An 18,263-nucleotide genomic window follows, 5' to 3' on the forward strand; every position below is an offset into this window, starting at 1 on the left:
GTTTACCTCTAACATTTTTATTTACCACACCGCTTTGATAAAATACCTTTGATCTCCCACAGGCTTCAGAGAGTAACATATGAAAATTGTTTATTTAAATTAAAAAAAACAAAGAAAACGTTTTTTCCCATATGAGACATGTTTTTTAGACAATAAAATATTATGAAGGGTTCCTGTATTTGTAATTGCTACAGAAGTGTTTTTCTTGTATTATGAAGCTTTAGTATTGCAATAGACTGATCGGTCCAGGATGTACCCTGCCTCTTACCCAATGTCAGCTGGGCTTAGCTCCAGCCCATGCAACCCTGGATGTCCCAGGATAAGTAATAGATAATGAATGCATGGATGAATAAATGGAGGACCCTAAAGTACAGATGTACAGTATGTCCTTTCAGGCCATTTTAACATTTGCATCTTTTGTTCAGCTTTTCTCCAAAGCCAAACTACTATCTGCTCTCAGTCTGAGGTGGGTCACTGTGTACACCTGGAGTAGAAGAGTGCAGAGTAGACAAAGAAGACCTGACATGTGGGGGTAGAAGAGGAATGATATATATAAAATGTCTCTAATCAGACAAAAACTACAGATTTAGCAATTACATGGTTAGCATCTTAAATCCCTAGTCCATCAGGTGCAGCCTCTTTTCTTTTCTTTGAATTCATATATTTTATATATATGAATATATATTTTAATATATATTTTCTGTGCATTATCTATCTATCTATCTATCTATCTATCTATCTATCTATCTATCTATCTATCTATCTATCTATCTATCTATCTATCTATCTATCTATCTATCTATCTATATATATATATATATTTTTTTTTTTTTGTATGGATTGTAACTTATGTCCTGTACTGCAGTATTTATTATATATATTTATGTAAACACTATATTCAGTCCAACTGACCAAAGCTAACCAGGAAAGATTAGCAGAAGAAAGGAGTTTGAAAATAGGCCAGAATATGTTTTCACAAATTATCAGCACAGCCCCATATGTGCAAACACTCTACACACATGCGCACAAATGCACACGCATTCACACTCACACTTGCACACACACACACAGATGCACACGTCTGTGAAGGTCACAAGAGACCCACTGTTATACACCACAGTTATTTCCATATGCAGAGCCCAGACGCCTAAAACAAGATCAAAGTTTCAGATGGGATTCATATTACTTCACTGTCTATATTTGTTAAAAAAAAAAAACTGGGGGGTGGAATTGCATGCATGCACATGCGGATGTGTGCACCGTATGTGACAGAGAGAGGAGCAGAAGGTAACCTTTATAAATGACACACAAACAGCTAGACAGTGCATCAGAGTAAAGGTGGCTTTTCTAATCCCCTCCCTCCTGTCATGTGGTCTGCCTTGTCTACTGTATCACTACATCCCAGGCAGAGTGACACACTGAGCTTGGTTGTTTCTCTGGCTACTGTTATGACATTATGTTTGTGTCAGACTTTACTTGCCTTGCTCCTTTAGTTTAAGTCAGCAACAATGAAGGATACTTCTAGGAAGGGCCACTACTGTAATATTAATGTATCAGTACTGGAACAAGTGCTTTGAACCTTTGCTTAAACCTTCTCTAATCGATATTTTATATAACAATGGATCAAACAACTATATGTAGTGTGAAATTGGTCATTTGTAGTGACAAACCCACAGAGAATTATCACCTCTGCAGTTCTCACATCTACAGAGGGTTTAATGGCTTTATCTTAATGTTTTGCTTTTACAGCACACGACTTTACTTTTTTTTTGCTCTCCCTGCACTCATGAAACTTGTTTCATGAATGAGCGGCTGATCAGCTACTACATACTTAAGTACAGCTTTGACATACTTGTACTTAAGAGAATATTAATATTTTATCATACTTTATATATATTGTAGTTTTTCCTTCCACTCTGAAGATTAAAGTTATGCTTAGAAAAGATTAGCTATACAGTAAGAATGAATAGCTATTAAGCTATGCAACAGTGTATGAATTATTATTAAAATTAGGTTGATCTGACTGGCTACAGTTACTTTTTACTCTTGCATTGATGTGCAAACAGTATTTTAAGGTTAGAACTGTTCATTTGATTTTAATTTTAAAAAATATGGTCATTAACTTAATGTAGTGGACTGAAAAAAAGATAGAAACAGACTAGAGATACTGAAGCTGCTCAGGATATGTGCATTCAAAACATTTCCTTAGCTGAACAACATCTGTTATAAAACATCAGCAATGATATTCCAGTTTTAATCCATCTACCTATGTTTGCCCCATAAACTCAGCAAAACCCAACATGGCTGCTTTCTATACTGCCTTTGATCAAAAGATATATGCATTCTGATAATAATGGATCTACATATGTTTTTTATTCATTTAAATGTCTGACTATAATATGCAATACAATCCAACGTGTTCATTAAGCAGTTTCAAATTTCCAAAATGAAATGTCATTGCAAAACCAAAGGCAGACATATTTCAACACAAAAACATATGCAAATGCACAAAATGCAATGTACAAGTTTGCTTCTAAGCCAACTCACACTTGGCATCTAGATGGTGCAGGATTGGGAAAATGTTTGCAAGGAGGCACCAGGAATATCAATACGTAATGTGCTTGACACAATTTTGTTGAACAACACATTATTTAGTGATAATTCTCTGCATGTTAGTAATCTGATCCGAAGTCAGTCTGTATCACTTGTAGGTACTCACTGCTCCTACTGAATAAGTACTTTTGACTACACAGTGGGTAAACATGTTATTTTATCATCAATACATATTCAATCATCATTGCTAGAGTGAACAGTCCCAAGATGGAGTACGGGATGAATGCATATCTTTCAGTACTTAAATGATACATGCCATCCATGTGGTAGGACAGCATCAGGTGAACAGCAGGCTATGTCAAAAGTGGGACTGGGAGGAAGCCTTACTGGTGTCTGAATCTCATGAGAAACATGAAGATCTTGCATAATGTGCTAACTTTTTTTAAAATTTAAATAATGCATAGATATCAGAAACATAATTAGTCTTTATATCTACCTATAATGATACAGTTCTTTCATAATACATTTCATTCCTGATCAGGAATCAGTTAAATATGCCTTGATTTTAAAAGTTGTAAAGTGTAAATTTTCACTGATACAGTCACACTTGGATAATTCTGTCTGTAATTATACCTCTGGGTGAATTAATTAAAATCTTGCAAGTCGGTTGTGTGACTCTTCAACTTTGCATTTATTTGACTGCTTTCATACTTCAACTTTCATAATTCAGTGCTATTTCTATTATATTAGAGATTGCTCTAACTGCTTAACCTGGATTAAACGGTGAAAATGTAATCTAAGTTGTACCCTGGGTGAATATTTAATTAAGTGTGGAAATCAGAGGCTAGAATATCAATAATATTTGAAAATTTACACCATGGTAACAACAGATTTTGTTTCTTTAGTATTTCCTGCATACACTCTGATTGTAAATAACAAATGTGAGGTTTCAAAATAATCACTTGCGTATTTTTTCTTAATAATACTTACTGAAGCCCAAGGATCTTTTTTTTTGATCAGCCTACACAGAGCATGGCTGCAAAGCAGTGATGTCAAACATACTAGTTCCCATAGCAACCCTGGTTAAAAATTCAACAGCATATATTCCCATATCTGACCTTCATATAGGCAGGAGTCTTATCATGCAACTGTGAGGTTCATCAGGCAGCGTACAACAAGATATGTCAGCATATACTGGCCTTACTAACGTCTGACTCAGACACACACACCTATATACATACATATATATATATATATATATATATATATATATATATGTATGTATATATATTTCTGTATATATATGTGTGTGTGTGTGTATGTGTGTGTGTGTGTGTGTGTGTGTATGTGTGTGTGTGTGTGTGTGTGTGTTGCGATTTCATTTTCTTACTAATTCCCACTACAGAAGAATTTCAAATTAAGAAGTACTTTGACACAGGAAAAAAAGGCTTACCGTAACTTGCAAAAATATACTGCCAGAATGACTTCATTTATACAAAGTCAACACTAAAACATTTTAATCAGTCAAATCAAAGTCGTGAGAAAGAAGGGGAAATGGCAATTAAGTAGATTACTGCTGGGACAGCTACATTATCAGTTTAGATGTGAATGGTCCTTAAGAATAAGTCTGCTAAAGTGGAACAATAAGCAGCTGAGGGAAGATGGTGGCGACGGACTTCTTCCCTGATTAAAACTACCTCTGTAATTACCACACACGATGGGGACAGGGTCTTCTGCTGAGTTGACGAGTGTTTTGTTTCAGAGTTAACATGCTCCAATTCACTTGTCCCCATGAGGCACAGCACACACCTCTCTATAATGCCTTTGGCCCTCTTAGCTACTGGAGTTGTCTGCTATATGTCTAAACTGGAGTGGATGCCTGCTCCTAATCACAGCAATCACTCATCCGAAAGAATTTCCCTTCTTCCCCTCCTCAAAAGATGGCTATTTTTAACTCCCATGTATGTACAGTGTTTTCTAGTGTGATTATCGTTCATCAACTACAATGATGGTGCTTGAAAGCTCAGTGATATTCAGTGGAGCTGCCTTCAGTTTTTAACCAATGAGGGAGCCAATTATAACTGATTTAACATCAGACATGTTCTGCTGTCAATCTCCGTCACTGTGGAAAAATCTCTGATGCAAAGCTAAATTAGATTTGCGCATGATATGTTTGACTGGCACCCATTATGCGCAATGGACAAGTGGGAGCTGCATGAATGGGGGTGGGAAATGTTTGTTATATCTAGATTTTCCTGCCTTTTATGAAGCAGGTCTCCATTCATGGGTGATTAACAGGCAGATCAGGGAGGTGGGCAGTGTTGCTTGGATGGCTTTGACTAATCTAACTGCTGCTGCCTCGCTTGGGTAATAGCTACAGGCTGGCTTGGAAAACTCAGACAAGCAATGAAGAGAAACATTCAAACTACTGTTTGTAGCAGCACTCTCAACCTAAACCCCACAGTACATGCCCATTTTTACACAGCCGTGTGAAATGCTACATAATGCACTTTAACTGACTGACAGCTACAGAGATTAAACTAGTTATTTCATGTTGCTGGCATAAAACCTACACACATCAGTGCAATAGGAGTTCTGAAGTGAAAAAAAGAGTCCAAACTATTTTTTGTTGCTGTCACAGATAGTCTCTAGCATACTGCACTTTCTCATTTTGTGACCTACTGTAATCTTTCCATGGGGATTGACTGGTCATAGACTTGTTTTTTTTTTTGGTGCATTTTGTTTTCATGTACTCTAGAGTGTGTGTTTTTACTTCAGATCCAAAAATATATATGTCTGACTGTTTTCTGTATTTTTTTTTTCACAAAATTCTCACAAAATAAATTTGCTGGTGGTTGATTTTTACATGGTCGAAGGCAGCTACAGTTTTACATCTGGCTGACCCAAAAGGTGGAGAAAAAACATCCAGTCAAACTATTTAAAAAGTCTGTTTTGAGCACATGAAGCCTGTTGTGTTACAATTATTTGACCACTCAATATATTTACCTATTCAACAGTAAAAGAAATATTGCTCCACCTAGTGGAGGCAGCCGTCATTGTGTTAGAGGGCAACATCCTGACTTGACTCCACTCTCACAGCAGAATGACTCTCCACTCAGTCCAGTATTTCTAAGGTTAATAAGCTCCGTGTTAACTGTAAAGTGAAGCCAGGAAGCCTCTCGCTCCATCTCTTATCTTGTGAGTGGAAAGGTGGTGCTGGAAAAGCCGAAAAAAGAAAGGTGTGAAAGAAGAGAATCAGTCATAAGGTAAAGGGATAAGGGACAGGGGGTTAAAAGCGAGAGGAAAGTGCAACAAACTAATCAGAATCAAACAGACAGAGAGTTTATTCCAGCACTGCGCTGAGTGCGGTGCCCTATTTCCAGACGGCTCCGTCTACCTGCGCGCTGAGCCCCTCCCTCTCCACTCTGCCCCCACCCCCTCCTCAGAGTTTGTGTTGCACTCGTTGCAGTAGGAGGGTCCATGTGCACAGAATGACGTCGCTCTGCCTGCAAGTCCGACCGACTCCTTCGTTTGTTTTTATTACTCTTTTAATCTAGGGCCCTGAATCGCTAATCTGCAAAATTACGGCCATAATGTGAGATCATCTGCCGCTGCCGTCCGACCCGCCGCTGCCGTTCGTCCTGTCAGGAGCCGCGGCTCGCTGCTGAGGATTACTAGTGATAATACGCAATAGACTTCTCCGGTGTGTGTAGCTGTCAAACTGAAAACTATGTATTGGAAAGAGTAGACAGGACACGTTTGTTGATATTTATTGACTTTGCTTTGCGTGTCTTCTTCTTTTTTTTTTTTTTTTTTTTTTTGCCCCCTGGATTATCGCTGCCCAGCAACACAGCCACCTGACAACTCTGAATGTCGTAATTAAGGTAAGGAAGAACAGCGCTAGGTGTTTTGACTGTACGTTTTAATTTGGCGCTGCGTCTGATATGATAATGAAAGCAAACTCCGCACTGTTCAGACGGATACCTGAAGACTCGCATCCCGGCTCCATTTGCTGTGGGGAGACAAATCTAATAACTTTCACCCGGCACCGTTAGCCCTGGTCTGGTCCATCAAAAAGTTTATGTGCGTAATGTTCACACCAAACAATCGCAGTAATTTGATGAAGAGTATTAGTAGGTTTTATCTTTCTGCGCGCACCTGCCTAGAGGTACAGAGAAATATCTTATGCTTTCAAATTCTTTATAAAACCATGAGAAGTTATTTTCTTCCTACTTCCTACCGTCTCAATTCCAAAAAGCTACGACTGAGACGACTTTCATAACAGAAACAAATAACTTCAGCGGCAACAATACAGCAAAAAACAGTCTGTTAGTTTTTATTCTGCGCACACACAAAATGGAGAGATATGCAGAGAGTTGCATGTCCTACAGAGGCCAGGCAGTCATGGCAGGCGCATAGGGAGAGATTATTCAGATGACATCTCTTTTATTATTATTATTTTTTTTATACTCGTGGATCTGCACAAAATGTGTCTGCGGTATTCTGCCGACAACCTGCATAACTTTAACTCTGATATCTTGGCCGCTCCAGCTGTGTGTCCTTCCAAGAGTGCGCCGTGGCATGAAAAATAAATATCGAGCCATCACCCAAAGCGACGCCGTATAACTGCAATCTGTGGATGTCAAACGACTCATCACTATTTTGCTGCTTTTGTAAATGACCGAGCTGATTCAGCCGCTCAAACATTTCAAGTTATGTCGCAGCTATGTTGTGGCTGCAAGAGCTATAACTGTTGAGTGACAGCTTTCGGTCCAATCCTTGAATGGCCTGACGAAGCTGGTGGATTTCTGACTGAGCTGTCCAATAGAGGCGCAGCAGAGGTGGGAATTTAAACTAAAAGCTTAGGCGACGTCACGTAGATACATTAACCCCTGCGATGCAGTTTTCTTGGAATTATCAGACTGTATATCCCCCGTAGTGCAGTGATTAGGAGGAAGTACTGTACAGACTTGATTTGGGCTTACAGAGTTCACAGATAGTTTAAACGTCATCATTTGTCCCTTTGTATTCTCAAAAAAGCAAGTCATTATGATATCAGAATAAGCAAAATCAAATGTGTTATTTAGAAGTGAAATATCTGTATCTTCACGCAGCTCTTTCTCATTTGCCCCACCTTTTTCCTTAGTAGTTTCCCTCCCACTGAAGCCAAATTTACTGGCATCTACCCAAACAGACAATATTTGCATTTTCAATTTAGGCTCAATTGAAGCATATTTCTCAGTAATAATCATTTTGTCTTACATGAGACCTAAAGACAGATATTTATAATACGATGGCCCAATTTTAAACCAGTGTGTCATGTGCAGCCAACTATAATAAATAGCTTTCTGAACTTTTCTAATACTTTTCTTTTTTTTTCGCCTCTTAATGTGTCAGGTGAATCAATGAGCCAGCAATGGAGACCAAAAGATACCAAAGTTTCTTTGATGGAAGTGATACAGAGAACAGATGGTCTCAGGTCCCCAGCACCATGGAATACGGCTGCAATACAGAGGATTCAAGTCTAACTAGCAGTGATATCCTGATGGACATAGTCAATGTCAGTTGCCCTGCTGGAAACCCAGCTACTGACTGCAAAGACAACAATACGAAGAAGCAGGAGCAGCAAATGCTGCGGCTCAGCCAGAACCAGCCATTTGTTCTCCCACACTTTAACAACTCTCTCCATAGTCATAAGCAGGAAATGGACTCCAAGGAGCTTTCCAAGACTGTGGCTGAGTCTATGGGTCTGTATATGAATGCTGCCAGGGAGGCGGACTTTGCCTTTAGCCAGCATGGGGGCAGTGCCAGCCCTGGGAAGATGTATCCAGCGCGTGGACGGCCTCTAGAGGATACCCAGTGTGGTTCCACAAAGAGCTCCAAGTTAAAGCCATTTGGTTTCCAGCAGTCCAGCACTACTCCCAGAGAATGCATCACGGGCACTCCAGTTAGCTCAGCGCCTATGATGGCCTCATCCCTGTCCTGCAGTCCCCAGACCTCCAGCTCTATCTCCAGTCCTGGGGGCAGCAACAACATGGTATCATCAACTACCAGCCCTCCTACATGCTTTGGACCAGTGGGCTCATCCATGAGTAGTCCTGTCAGTCAGACATCTTGTGCGGCAACTCTGGCCAACATCAAGCGCAGGAATTCAGCCACATGTAGCCCTGTAGAGTCCAGCACAGTGGGCTCACCACCACTCACCAGTCCGCTCAATGTCATGAGGTCCCCCATGTCCAGCCCCCAGAGTATGGGCAGTGTGAGATCACCTCCATCCTGCAGCACTACTTGTAACATTAGGTCATCTGTCTCAAGCCCCACAGGTGGCAGCTGCACCAGCTCCGCCAATAACTGTAACACAGTAAGGCCCTCCATCTCCAGTCCGGCCACAGGGGCCACATTGGCTGTCTGCAGCCCACAGAACCCATCCTCCAGTGGGTTTGCTGCATCCAGTCCTGCAGGTGGACTTGGATTGGTACAGAATGACACAAGCAGCCCAGAAGCAGGTGTGACCAGAGACACAGACTTTAAGAACTTTGAGTTCCCTAAAGTGGAGATGGTAGATGGGGAGGTGTTCAGTGTCGGCTTAGACCAGATGGGCGTGGTTAAGTACATTAAGAATGAGCCTGGAACTGACTTCAGGAGCATGTGTTTAGGCAGCTCCAAATGTAATACGAGCAGCACACCCTTTATCACACAGATTAAGAGTGAGCCAAACAAAAATGAGGGATGCATGAATCAACAGCCCTATGTTGAGCAGTCACCATCCCTTGGTCTTTTTCCTGCATCTGAGACCACCTATTTGTCCCTGAGGAATAACATTGATGAATATAGTCTTTCTGGTATCTTAGGACCCCCTGTCCCCTCTATGAATGGGAACTATGAACCTGATGTGTTCTCCAACAATGTCTTGTCTAAAGGGGTTAAGCAGGAGTCCACTGATGGCAGCTATTACCAAGAGAATAACAGCATGCCCACATCAGCCATTGTTGGAGTTAATTCCGGAGGACACTCATTCCATTACCAGATTGGAGCGCAAGGAACAATGTCTTTCACACGGCATGATGTGAGGGACCAGTCCAACCCTTTGTTGAATCTAATTTCACCAGTAACGGCATTAATGGAGTGGAAATCTCGTCCAGGCATGTCACAGGGGTCGCTGTCAGCAAGAGGTGAAGGATACCCAGGTCAGAACTGCATTACAGACACCATGTCGAGGTAAGGAGAATGAAGACGTCCGGTGTATTGTCTTCCAATCTCTGGTGTGAAAACTCTTGACATTTTGAGTTGTGATAAACATTCCATCACAACATTACAGAAAACACTAGTTTTCATTTTTCTTAAATGTGTGTTTTTTTTTTTTTTTTGTCAGTGTACCTGGATTATTATCCAGGGTGTCTCTCCAGGGGATCAGATAAATGGAGGGCCAGTTTGTTACAGTCAGACTCATATTGCACACGGGATTTAGGGCGTTTGTTTTGAGAAGTGCAAAATAATAACAACAGAAGGGCTTGGGAAAGGCAGCGGGATGCTGGCTGGAGTAACAGGAATTAAAGGACTGGGTCCAGGTCATTGTTGTAATAGCATGTGATCACAACATCATCTCTTGTTAGCAGTGCCCTGTGTTCTGCTGTAACACAGTGGCAAAGTTTACCCCTTATCAAGGGCCAGGGTGTATGTACAACAGCAATATTTATTGGGCCTGTTATTGGAAGGTCCAGTAAGTCCTTGTGTTATGCAAATATCTGTTTTAATGGGCCCTATGCCACTGGCAGCATTATAAATTATGAATGATTGATCTCATGCTTTTGTTGCCAAACTGACAAGGTAAACAGTTGCTTTTGTGATGGTGGAGACTAAAACAAAACATATAGGCCAAAGGGAAAAATATGTATAAAACTGCAGCTACCAACCTGGTAAAGTGCAACTTTGACACAGTTGTTGTGCTTTCAGTGTATTCTGGCCACCTAGTTGTATGTGGAGCTGACAGAAGTGAATTGTCATCAGAATGAATTTTTTCAGCCAATATCAAAGCCGTAATCTAGAATGTGAAACATGCAATAACATTGTTGTAAATACATAAATACACAAATTGACAGTAAGTGATGCTGCTGTTTATTTACAGTAAATCAAAAGAAAAGTTTATGATATCTCTGGAATTTGGTTATGATGTAATATTTGTGACTGTCTGTTGGTGTTCTTACAAAATACATTGATATAATCTATTTATACATGGGATGTCATAAATTTACAGGTTTATGAGCTGGCACAAAGAAGCACTAAACAAAGTCATAAATAACTTCCTACTTAGTTGCAGGGCTTTGATAAGAGTCAGATGCTTGGTGTAAGAGAAGTACAGTGGTTGCAGCTGTACTTCTGGTCTTGCTGGGACACTGGTGTACTTTGTTCTTCTGTGTTTGACTGTGACTTGATCATGACAAGTCCAGACTGAGTTTGGGCAGTGATGCTGCACAAAATCCTAAAATAGAGATTTATTAGATCAAAATGTTTCCCAACTGAATTTGTATAAACCAACTTTGCAGATCTCACTACTTGCTTTGCTATTTACAGTTGCCTATGTTCATTTTCTTCAGCTCAGCTGCTGACATTCAGAGAGTGTGGAGTAAGGAAAAAATCCATTTATGACATTGTTTTATCACTGCATAGTCACATAGGTCATCAACTGCAAACTGATTTGCTGTAGCTTAAGTGCAATGTAAAACATTACTGATGATCAAATCAAATCAAACTTTATGTGTATAGCACTTTAAAAGAACACAAGCTGACCAAGTTGATGATAATACTGCACAGTAGTTGTTTTCCATTTTTAAGTGAAGAGTTAACAGCATCTATTATAACTTAATTATTTAACAAGATATATAAAAAAAAAATTACAGTAATTTTTTATTATAATATGTGTGGTGTGATTTGATCATTCTTAACTACAGTATACAGTATATTTAAAAATAATCTAATTTTAATACATTTAGTTTCTGACAGGATGAATTATTAGTTTTTCTAATACACAGTTCACAAAAACTACATTAGATGATTCTCCTTGTGAAATCTTCTTATGGAAAATATGTGTAGTAAGTACATTTTACTGTGTGCATTTATTTGTACTTCACCACAGCTGTAGATCTGACCTAATTATCTTATCAATCTTCTACATCTCCACGGTTTGGCATGTTTACTCAGGTTTATATGTAGAGTGCACACTCACCTAGGGTGTAGATACTGTGTCTCTGTGTGTGCTATAGCAAGGCTTGCAGCTCTGAGGAGACTGATACAACCCCGTTACCTTGGAGGCAACCCATATGGCAGGAGCCAAAGCGATGTTGACGGGATCACTGCCACCTTGGTCCTAATGAGATCCAGCTTAGCCCTAATGTCAGACAGGATGACAGTAAGAGGAGGGCCACATGGCAGCCAGCCATGCAGGCAGGCAACAAAGCAGACAGACACAAATACACATATACATTGTTTAGAGGTTGCTGCCTAGCTACAGTGTCCTCTTATACCAGTAGTATTATATTGATTCACAGCTATACTTAGACATAAACATAGGCTGAATGTATCCTCCATGAAATTTGAAAGTGCAGTGTAGGAAATGTATGAGGTACCATCAAGCTTTGGACTGACTATATTGTGCCCAAGCCCGATATTTCATGGGCAAAATGTTAGGTAACAATTAAAAAGCACAACTAAAATTCTTTGATCCGCTGAAGCCTTGGATGACAGAGTGTAAATCCCTTGGTGCTTTTTCTCTCACTTTGCTTTCCTCTGTAAATGGTCTTAATTAAAAATGGCTGCTCATCTGAGCAGTCTGGATTACTTTGTGCAAAAATGTTTTAACTACAAGCAATGCTGAAGAGGGGAAAAACTTGCCCTCGCCAGAAACCGATAAGAGATTTGAATGCTGACAGTCTTTCCTAAACTTCTATATTGATTACATTTAATAATAATTAAAAGATGTTTATAATAAATGATTTGTATGTAATATATAAATATGAAAATTCTAAAAGGACCTACAGTAGATTAGTGCACAGGAGTATGTTTGTTTGCTGCCCACATCTGAAAATCTCTTTACATTCTATTTAGGAGATATATGTGCAGGTTTTTGCAGTAATGTTTTACCAAATAGATTTACTCTAAAAAAATGTTGAGCCCTCTGACCTACTAGTTTCATAATCCCAGAAATAAAAATGACTCAAAATAGAAACCAACAATTTTAAATAGCTCTTGGTAAAAAATGTTTTAAGCATTTCAGTGTGACTGGGAAAAGTAGCAACTTTCTATAGCCTGCCATTTTCAAGTTTCAAGCCAGCTCCTATAGATCGACAGTGCCCATCATGAGGAAGCACCAGAGTTAAGTGAGTAGAATGCTTTGCACTGGACTGTGGCCAACTCTCAATGTTCTGCAGAGGGATGAAAAGGCATACTCCTGAGAGCACACTAATAGGCCTTTAATTGTATGTTCCTCCACTAAATTAATGGATGGAAATGATTTGATTAATTCAGACACTGCTGGATACTAATATCCAATTAAATCCCAACACCAAGCATGCACAGGGGCTCCCAGTGCATTATGGGTTCCTGACTATAAAGTGGGCAGCTGCTTGTTTGGAAAGCAAAAAGGATGGTGCAGGTGAAGGTGTTGGGGAATGGCTGTGGGTCACATCTGTCTACCCAGCAGACATAATAATGTGGCAAAGACACTGTTCTATGTTGCATGCAAGTGCATTAATTATGTACATTCTTCTGTGTGCTGTTCAGTATTTAATACAGAATAATTAAAAGAATGCAACTGTGATCAATTTTATCTAGAGCACACCTGGTAGCAAACCCCAAGTAAGAAGTCCATGTTTTTCTACTATTTATGTCACTCTCTTTTCATTATGTGACTTCCTTGATTAAGTAACATTTCATGAATTTCAGGTAGCTATAAAAACATGTGAACCTTCTTTTAACTTAGTCTTGAAAAAGTGTGAAAATTTTGTTAATATCTTAAGTGTAGATCTGACAGGCTGTGCTCTTAAGATTATATAATACGATGAGGGTTCTGCTAAATAGTGCTAGACAAGAATAATGAATCCTATTCAGTTGTTGCTGAATGTATGTGACTACCACTAATAATATTGTAGCCTTAAGGGCAGGAACGATCCTTATTAATTGAATACATTGGATTTAGGTGGCTGAGACCTAAAACCTTAATGCGCTCAACGCCCAGTACAGTAGTATGATTCTTACTGCAGAACTACACCTTCATTTCAAAGGAACACATGGATTTATTTAATGATTTCATTTATCAGTGGGTTTCAAAAGGCATTTTAAATAAATCCAAGCTGTCAAGTGGTTTGACAGGACATTGGGTGAATCTAATGCTTTTCAGTGTGACTGAAAACTGGTACTGTAAATGAATAAAATGCTGAAGAATGCTGGGAATACTTGATCTTAGTCACCAGTTATTTACAACAAAAAATTGAATTGCACAGTATAGTATATATTAACAATTAACTATTAAGAAGTTTTAATTGGGATGACTTATCAAATTATGGTAGTACACACAGTAGAATGCTTTATAAAGGTAAATGAAAAGAAAAGTAAATACTTTACTATAGAGTAATGATAAAATTATCAAAGTGTAAACATTTCAAGTCATACACACTTCAAATGAACAGTATACTGAAAATGTCTTCTGACCCGTTGTCTCATAGCACTTTGGAATAAGAATGTGAATAAATCTTTGCATGGGTGTGGGGCTCTTTGGCAGATCAGACTTGACTTTCAGTGCAGCAGCCCTCTCCAGCAGTGACACTGCTGTGCTCATGGCAGCAAATAAGCTATCTGTATACTGATTGTGGACTGAAGATAAATTTTTAGTATAGTACAATTTGTCATGTCCAAGGACAGGCTTGAGCACCTCAATGACAGTTGAACAAAATTATTCATATTTTCCTATTTTGTGAATTGGTATAAATATCCATGCAGGGCAAAAAAAAAGGAAGATAAACATCTAACTGAAGAAAAATCTAAATGAATAAAACACCTGAATGGAAAAAAATATTAATATCCAGAAGCCTAGAGGAGCCAGATCGTTTCTGTCTTCTGGGCAGTCCATCACTTGTTGGTGTGGGTGGAATGGAGGCTGTGTAAAGCCGAGTGGAGAGGCATTATCCAAGGTATGAGTAGTAAGAGAGTTGGTCCTATTGGTGAAATTCTACTGTTTATAAAATACACACACAAAAAATCTCCTTAAAAATGAATGTCTTGTAAAGATAAATGCTCTGTGGCATTTTCTGCCTTGGCTTTAAGGGCACCTGTAAAGAGCAGGGAGAAACTTCAAGAGTACAGGACTTTTTAAGTGAAAAGCAGTTGCTGGGTTCAGACAGTTTGTAAATCACATAGTATTTGGATTGTGCAATCATGATATTTGTGGTTGATCTGGATCTCAGAGATATTTTCACAGTGCTCCAGAAGAGCTATCATGCCATTAATACGGTTTCATGGCCTCATATTGGGATGCAGCTCCTTTCATTTTCACTGGACCTTACTGGCTCACAAATCAATATTATTTGATATTGTGGACTTTCTCAGTTAGGTCAGAATAATTGATGGGACTAATATCTCAGTGCCTAGCAGACCTGTTCAACAGCCCTGTTAATGAAGGTTTACCAATTGCCTTGAATCATTTTCAGTCAGGATTATAAAAATGTCATGTGGCAACCTGGATGATACCGACTGATTTAAAACATTTTGGTTTGTTTAACACTTATCAAACCTGGTTTTTGTAAATCACAATTTTATAAAATGTACACTACACTTAAAGATAGATAAGTGTATGTATTTTGACTGATTTAAAAGCCTATACATTACCCAATGATGACGAACACACCTATAAATTCACTTAAGGTCACCAGGGACATATTATTATACAGAATAACTTCTGAGCATGTCAAATTACTTGGCTTGGCATTATTGTTCGGAGTACCATCTTTATTGAACTGTAATTATTCTCAGCTTCACTGAGTCATTTATCTTAAAGCCCAACCCATTCTTTGGTCTGAACACTCTCATCTGCCATGTTTCCAGCAGCAGGCAGCTTTTTGTTTACATAAAGAAATCACTGTAAGCTACTGTGAGCTACCAACCCAGCACCGGGAGCTGGTAGAGGCCAAATCAGAGCTGGAAGAGAATACCTGACTGTAATTACCAGGTGGTCAGGAGCCCAATTCTCAATGAATGCTAATGTTTTAGGGTTTTGATCCGAATATCCAACAATATTATTTTAAGTCTAGCCATGAGGGGACTGTGCAAGCAAGTTTTCTTTTCCAGCTTTATGTTTTAACCTAGTGCTACTAAAGACAATTCCTTCAGTGGCTTTAATCTTTTTAAAATGACCTAGATGATACTGTGGCACAATGATCAGATGCTCTTATTGCACAGGGAAGAAACCGTGTTAAAAGTCTCCACTTTGCCTCTCCCACGCAGAGCACACACACACTCCACTGACACGGCCGCCAACAACAACAACAGCAGCAGCACACATTCTAGGCCGGACTTGACACCCCAATAAAAGTGTGGTTACTGCTGGTCAGGGCTCCTGGGATTTGAATGCTTGTCTTGTCCTCATTTGAACCTCTTCCTGAAACAGAGTGAGGTGACAGAGGGCCAGATTTCCGCTCGGCCCGGCCTGTATTTGGAGATCTACTCTCTATTACCCACCGCTGACATTCCCTTCTGTTGTTGAGGTCATTAACAAACTCCATAAAGGAGGTGGAAACTGAATACCAGAGCTGCAACAAAGCATAGTGCATGCTTCTGTGTGTTGATGAATACCTTCATTTTTTACAGTGTACTGGTGTGTGAAATGCTGTAGTTGAATGGCAGTCTTTTGTGTCCAAGTGCTTTGTTTACCTAGCGTTTAAGACATCTTGAAGATGCCTCAAGTAGTCTTAAAGATTTCCTGAGTCACGAGCGTTCTAGGTGGGTTTTGTGTGGAGAACAAAGCAAATGAAATGTGTCGACGATCGGAGATGATATAGCGACTTTGTGATATCAGTAATATAGAGTCGAGTGACTACAGGGAAATATGTGTGTATTAAATCACAAATTACAAAGATTAACTGGTCGTTAGAGCCTATCACCATTGCCATAAATAAAAAAGAATTGTTTGCTGAGCTAAACGAAGGCAGGCGCCTAATTCATTGTTTAGACATTATTCATCCAGAGCTATAAAAAGCAATGAGATCTATATTTCATTTTTGGTGGAGAGGATGCAGAGAGAACCTGTCTCGATTCACTCTCAGTGTATTATTGCCTTCCTTGTGTATCCTGATATAGTTGAGTGAGCAAACAAGGCATGCCTTTATCATTCATGTTTAAATAGAGTTTACCGAAGTATTTGTGCCAAAGTGTTTATGTTTAAACGCAATGTTTGTCTTGTCAAGTCCTCCACGGGAAGGATGCAATAAAGGAAGACACTTCAAAAATGTTAATTGTTCAGCTTGAAAGGTTCCCAAAGTAGGTCATGCATAGTTGGCTCAAATAAAGTGAAGGGTGTTTGCTTGTGTTAGGGTGGGGGTTTACTCTAGGCCCTGTTACAGAACATTTCCATTCTCTCGTAAACACACAAACAGAAGGAATACACAGACTGTGCATTCGGACACTTTTATATCAGCAGTGACTTAAAACATTAATAACTTTGTTAATGACTTAATTTATAACTGCAATTCAAAGCAAAGTCTGTTGGAAGAAACTATATTTTTAGTGAATGGAAAACAGCAAAAAGTAGCTCTGAAGCCTAAAGCTCTCTAAACGGTTTGGAGCCTTATATTGCACCTTGATGGATATTACTTTAGCAATTTTTTTTCCCAGGTTAATTTTTAGTTAATGCATCTATTTATTCTGCTGCCTAGATGTTAATTCAGTGATAACATTTTTAATTATTACCTAAAATTATTAGAAAGCTTTATCTAAATTGGGTATGCATTTAAATTACTTATTGATTCAATAGTATGTGAAGCATTACAACTTTTCTGATTAAATACATCACTTAGTGTAGCAAACATATGAATATGTATACTGAATATCTTACACTCAAAACCTTCAAAATCACAGACAGAAATGTAAAATATAATGTATATATATCATGATATAGCACAAATCTTAGAAACACCTCACGCACATTTTAGCCTTAAAAAGCTTTCATTCAAAATTGCCCTGTTGATGACCTACTGTAGAAAATACACTCCTCTGCAACTAAATGATTTGTGCTTTTTTGTCAAACAATTAGTTCAATCCAAGAAGGCCATCCTATGGAACCCCTGTTATTCAGGATCCAGCTCCTCAGAGCACACAAATCAAGCATGTAGCACTGCAGCAGCCTTTACATACAGACCCTGCAGGCAAAAACAGGCTTCCAAGAATCAAATCACAGCTCAGAACATATATCATTCTGAACCTGTTAGCAAAGATCATTTGCTTGACTGACACTGAAAAAGGCTAAACATGTTTGGCAGGAAGTGTAATATGATGATGAGAAAAAAAGTGAGACACACTAAAAAAATGGAAAATCTTTTTTCACCTCACCTTAGGTAAAGTGACTTATGCATGTAACTTATGCAAATAGTTTTGGTTTCACCTGTCTAGGTTTTGAGATGTCTACCTCTAAGACTTCTGCCTCCAACACAATGGGGTTGAATGGAATT

General features: G+C 39.0%; 1 protein-coding gene across 1 annotated transcript in view; it reads left to right on the forward strand.

Annotated features, from left to right (window-relative positions):
• Positions 1-6,054: 6,054 nt before the first annotated feature.
• The window catches only part of nr3c2 (nuclear receptor subfamily 3, group C, member 2), a 63,168-nt gene continuing 50,959 nt past the window's right edge, over positions 6,055-18,263 (forward strand). Inside the window, exons 1-2 of the mRNA XM_026302975.1 lie at positions 6,055-6,437; positions 7,951-9,771. Of these exons, the coding sequence (XP_026158760.1) occupies positions 7,970-9,771 (1,802 nt within the window). The 5' untranslated portion in view covers positions 6,055-6,437; positions 7,951-7,969. The remainder of the gene's footprint in view (positions 6,438-7,950; positions 9,772-18,263) is intronic.

This window comes from Mastacembelus armatus, chromosome 1 (assembly GCF_900324485.2).
Source record: "Mastacembelus armatus chromosome 1, fMasArm1.2, whole genome shotgun sequence".
In the NCBI taxonomy this organism is placed as follows: domain Eukaryota; kingdom Metazoa; phylum Chordata; class Actinopteri; order Synbranchiformes; family Mastacembelidae; genus Mastacembelus; species Mastacembelus armatus.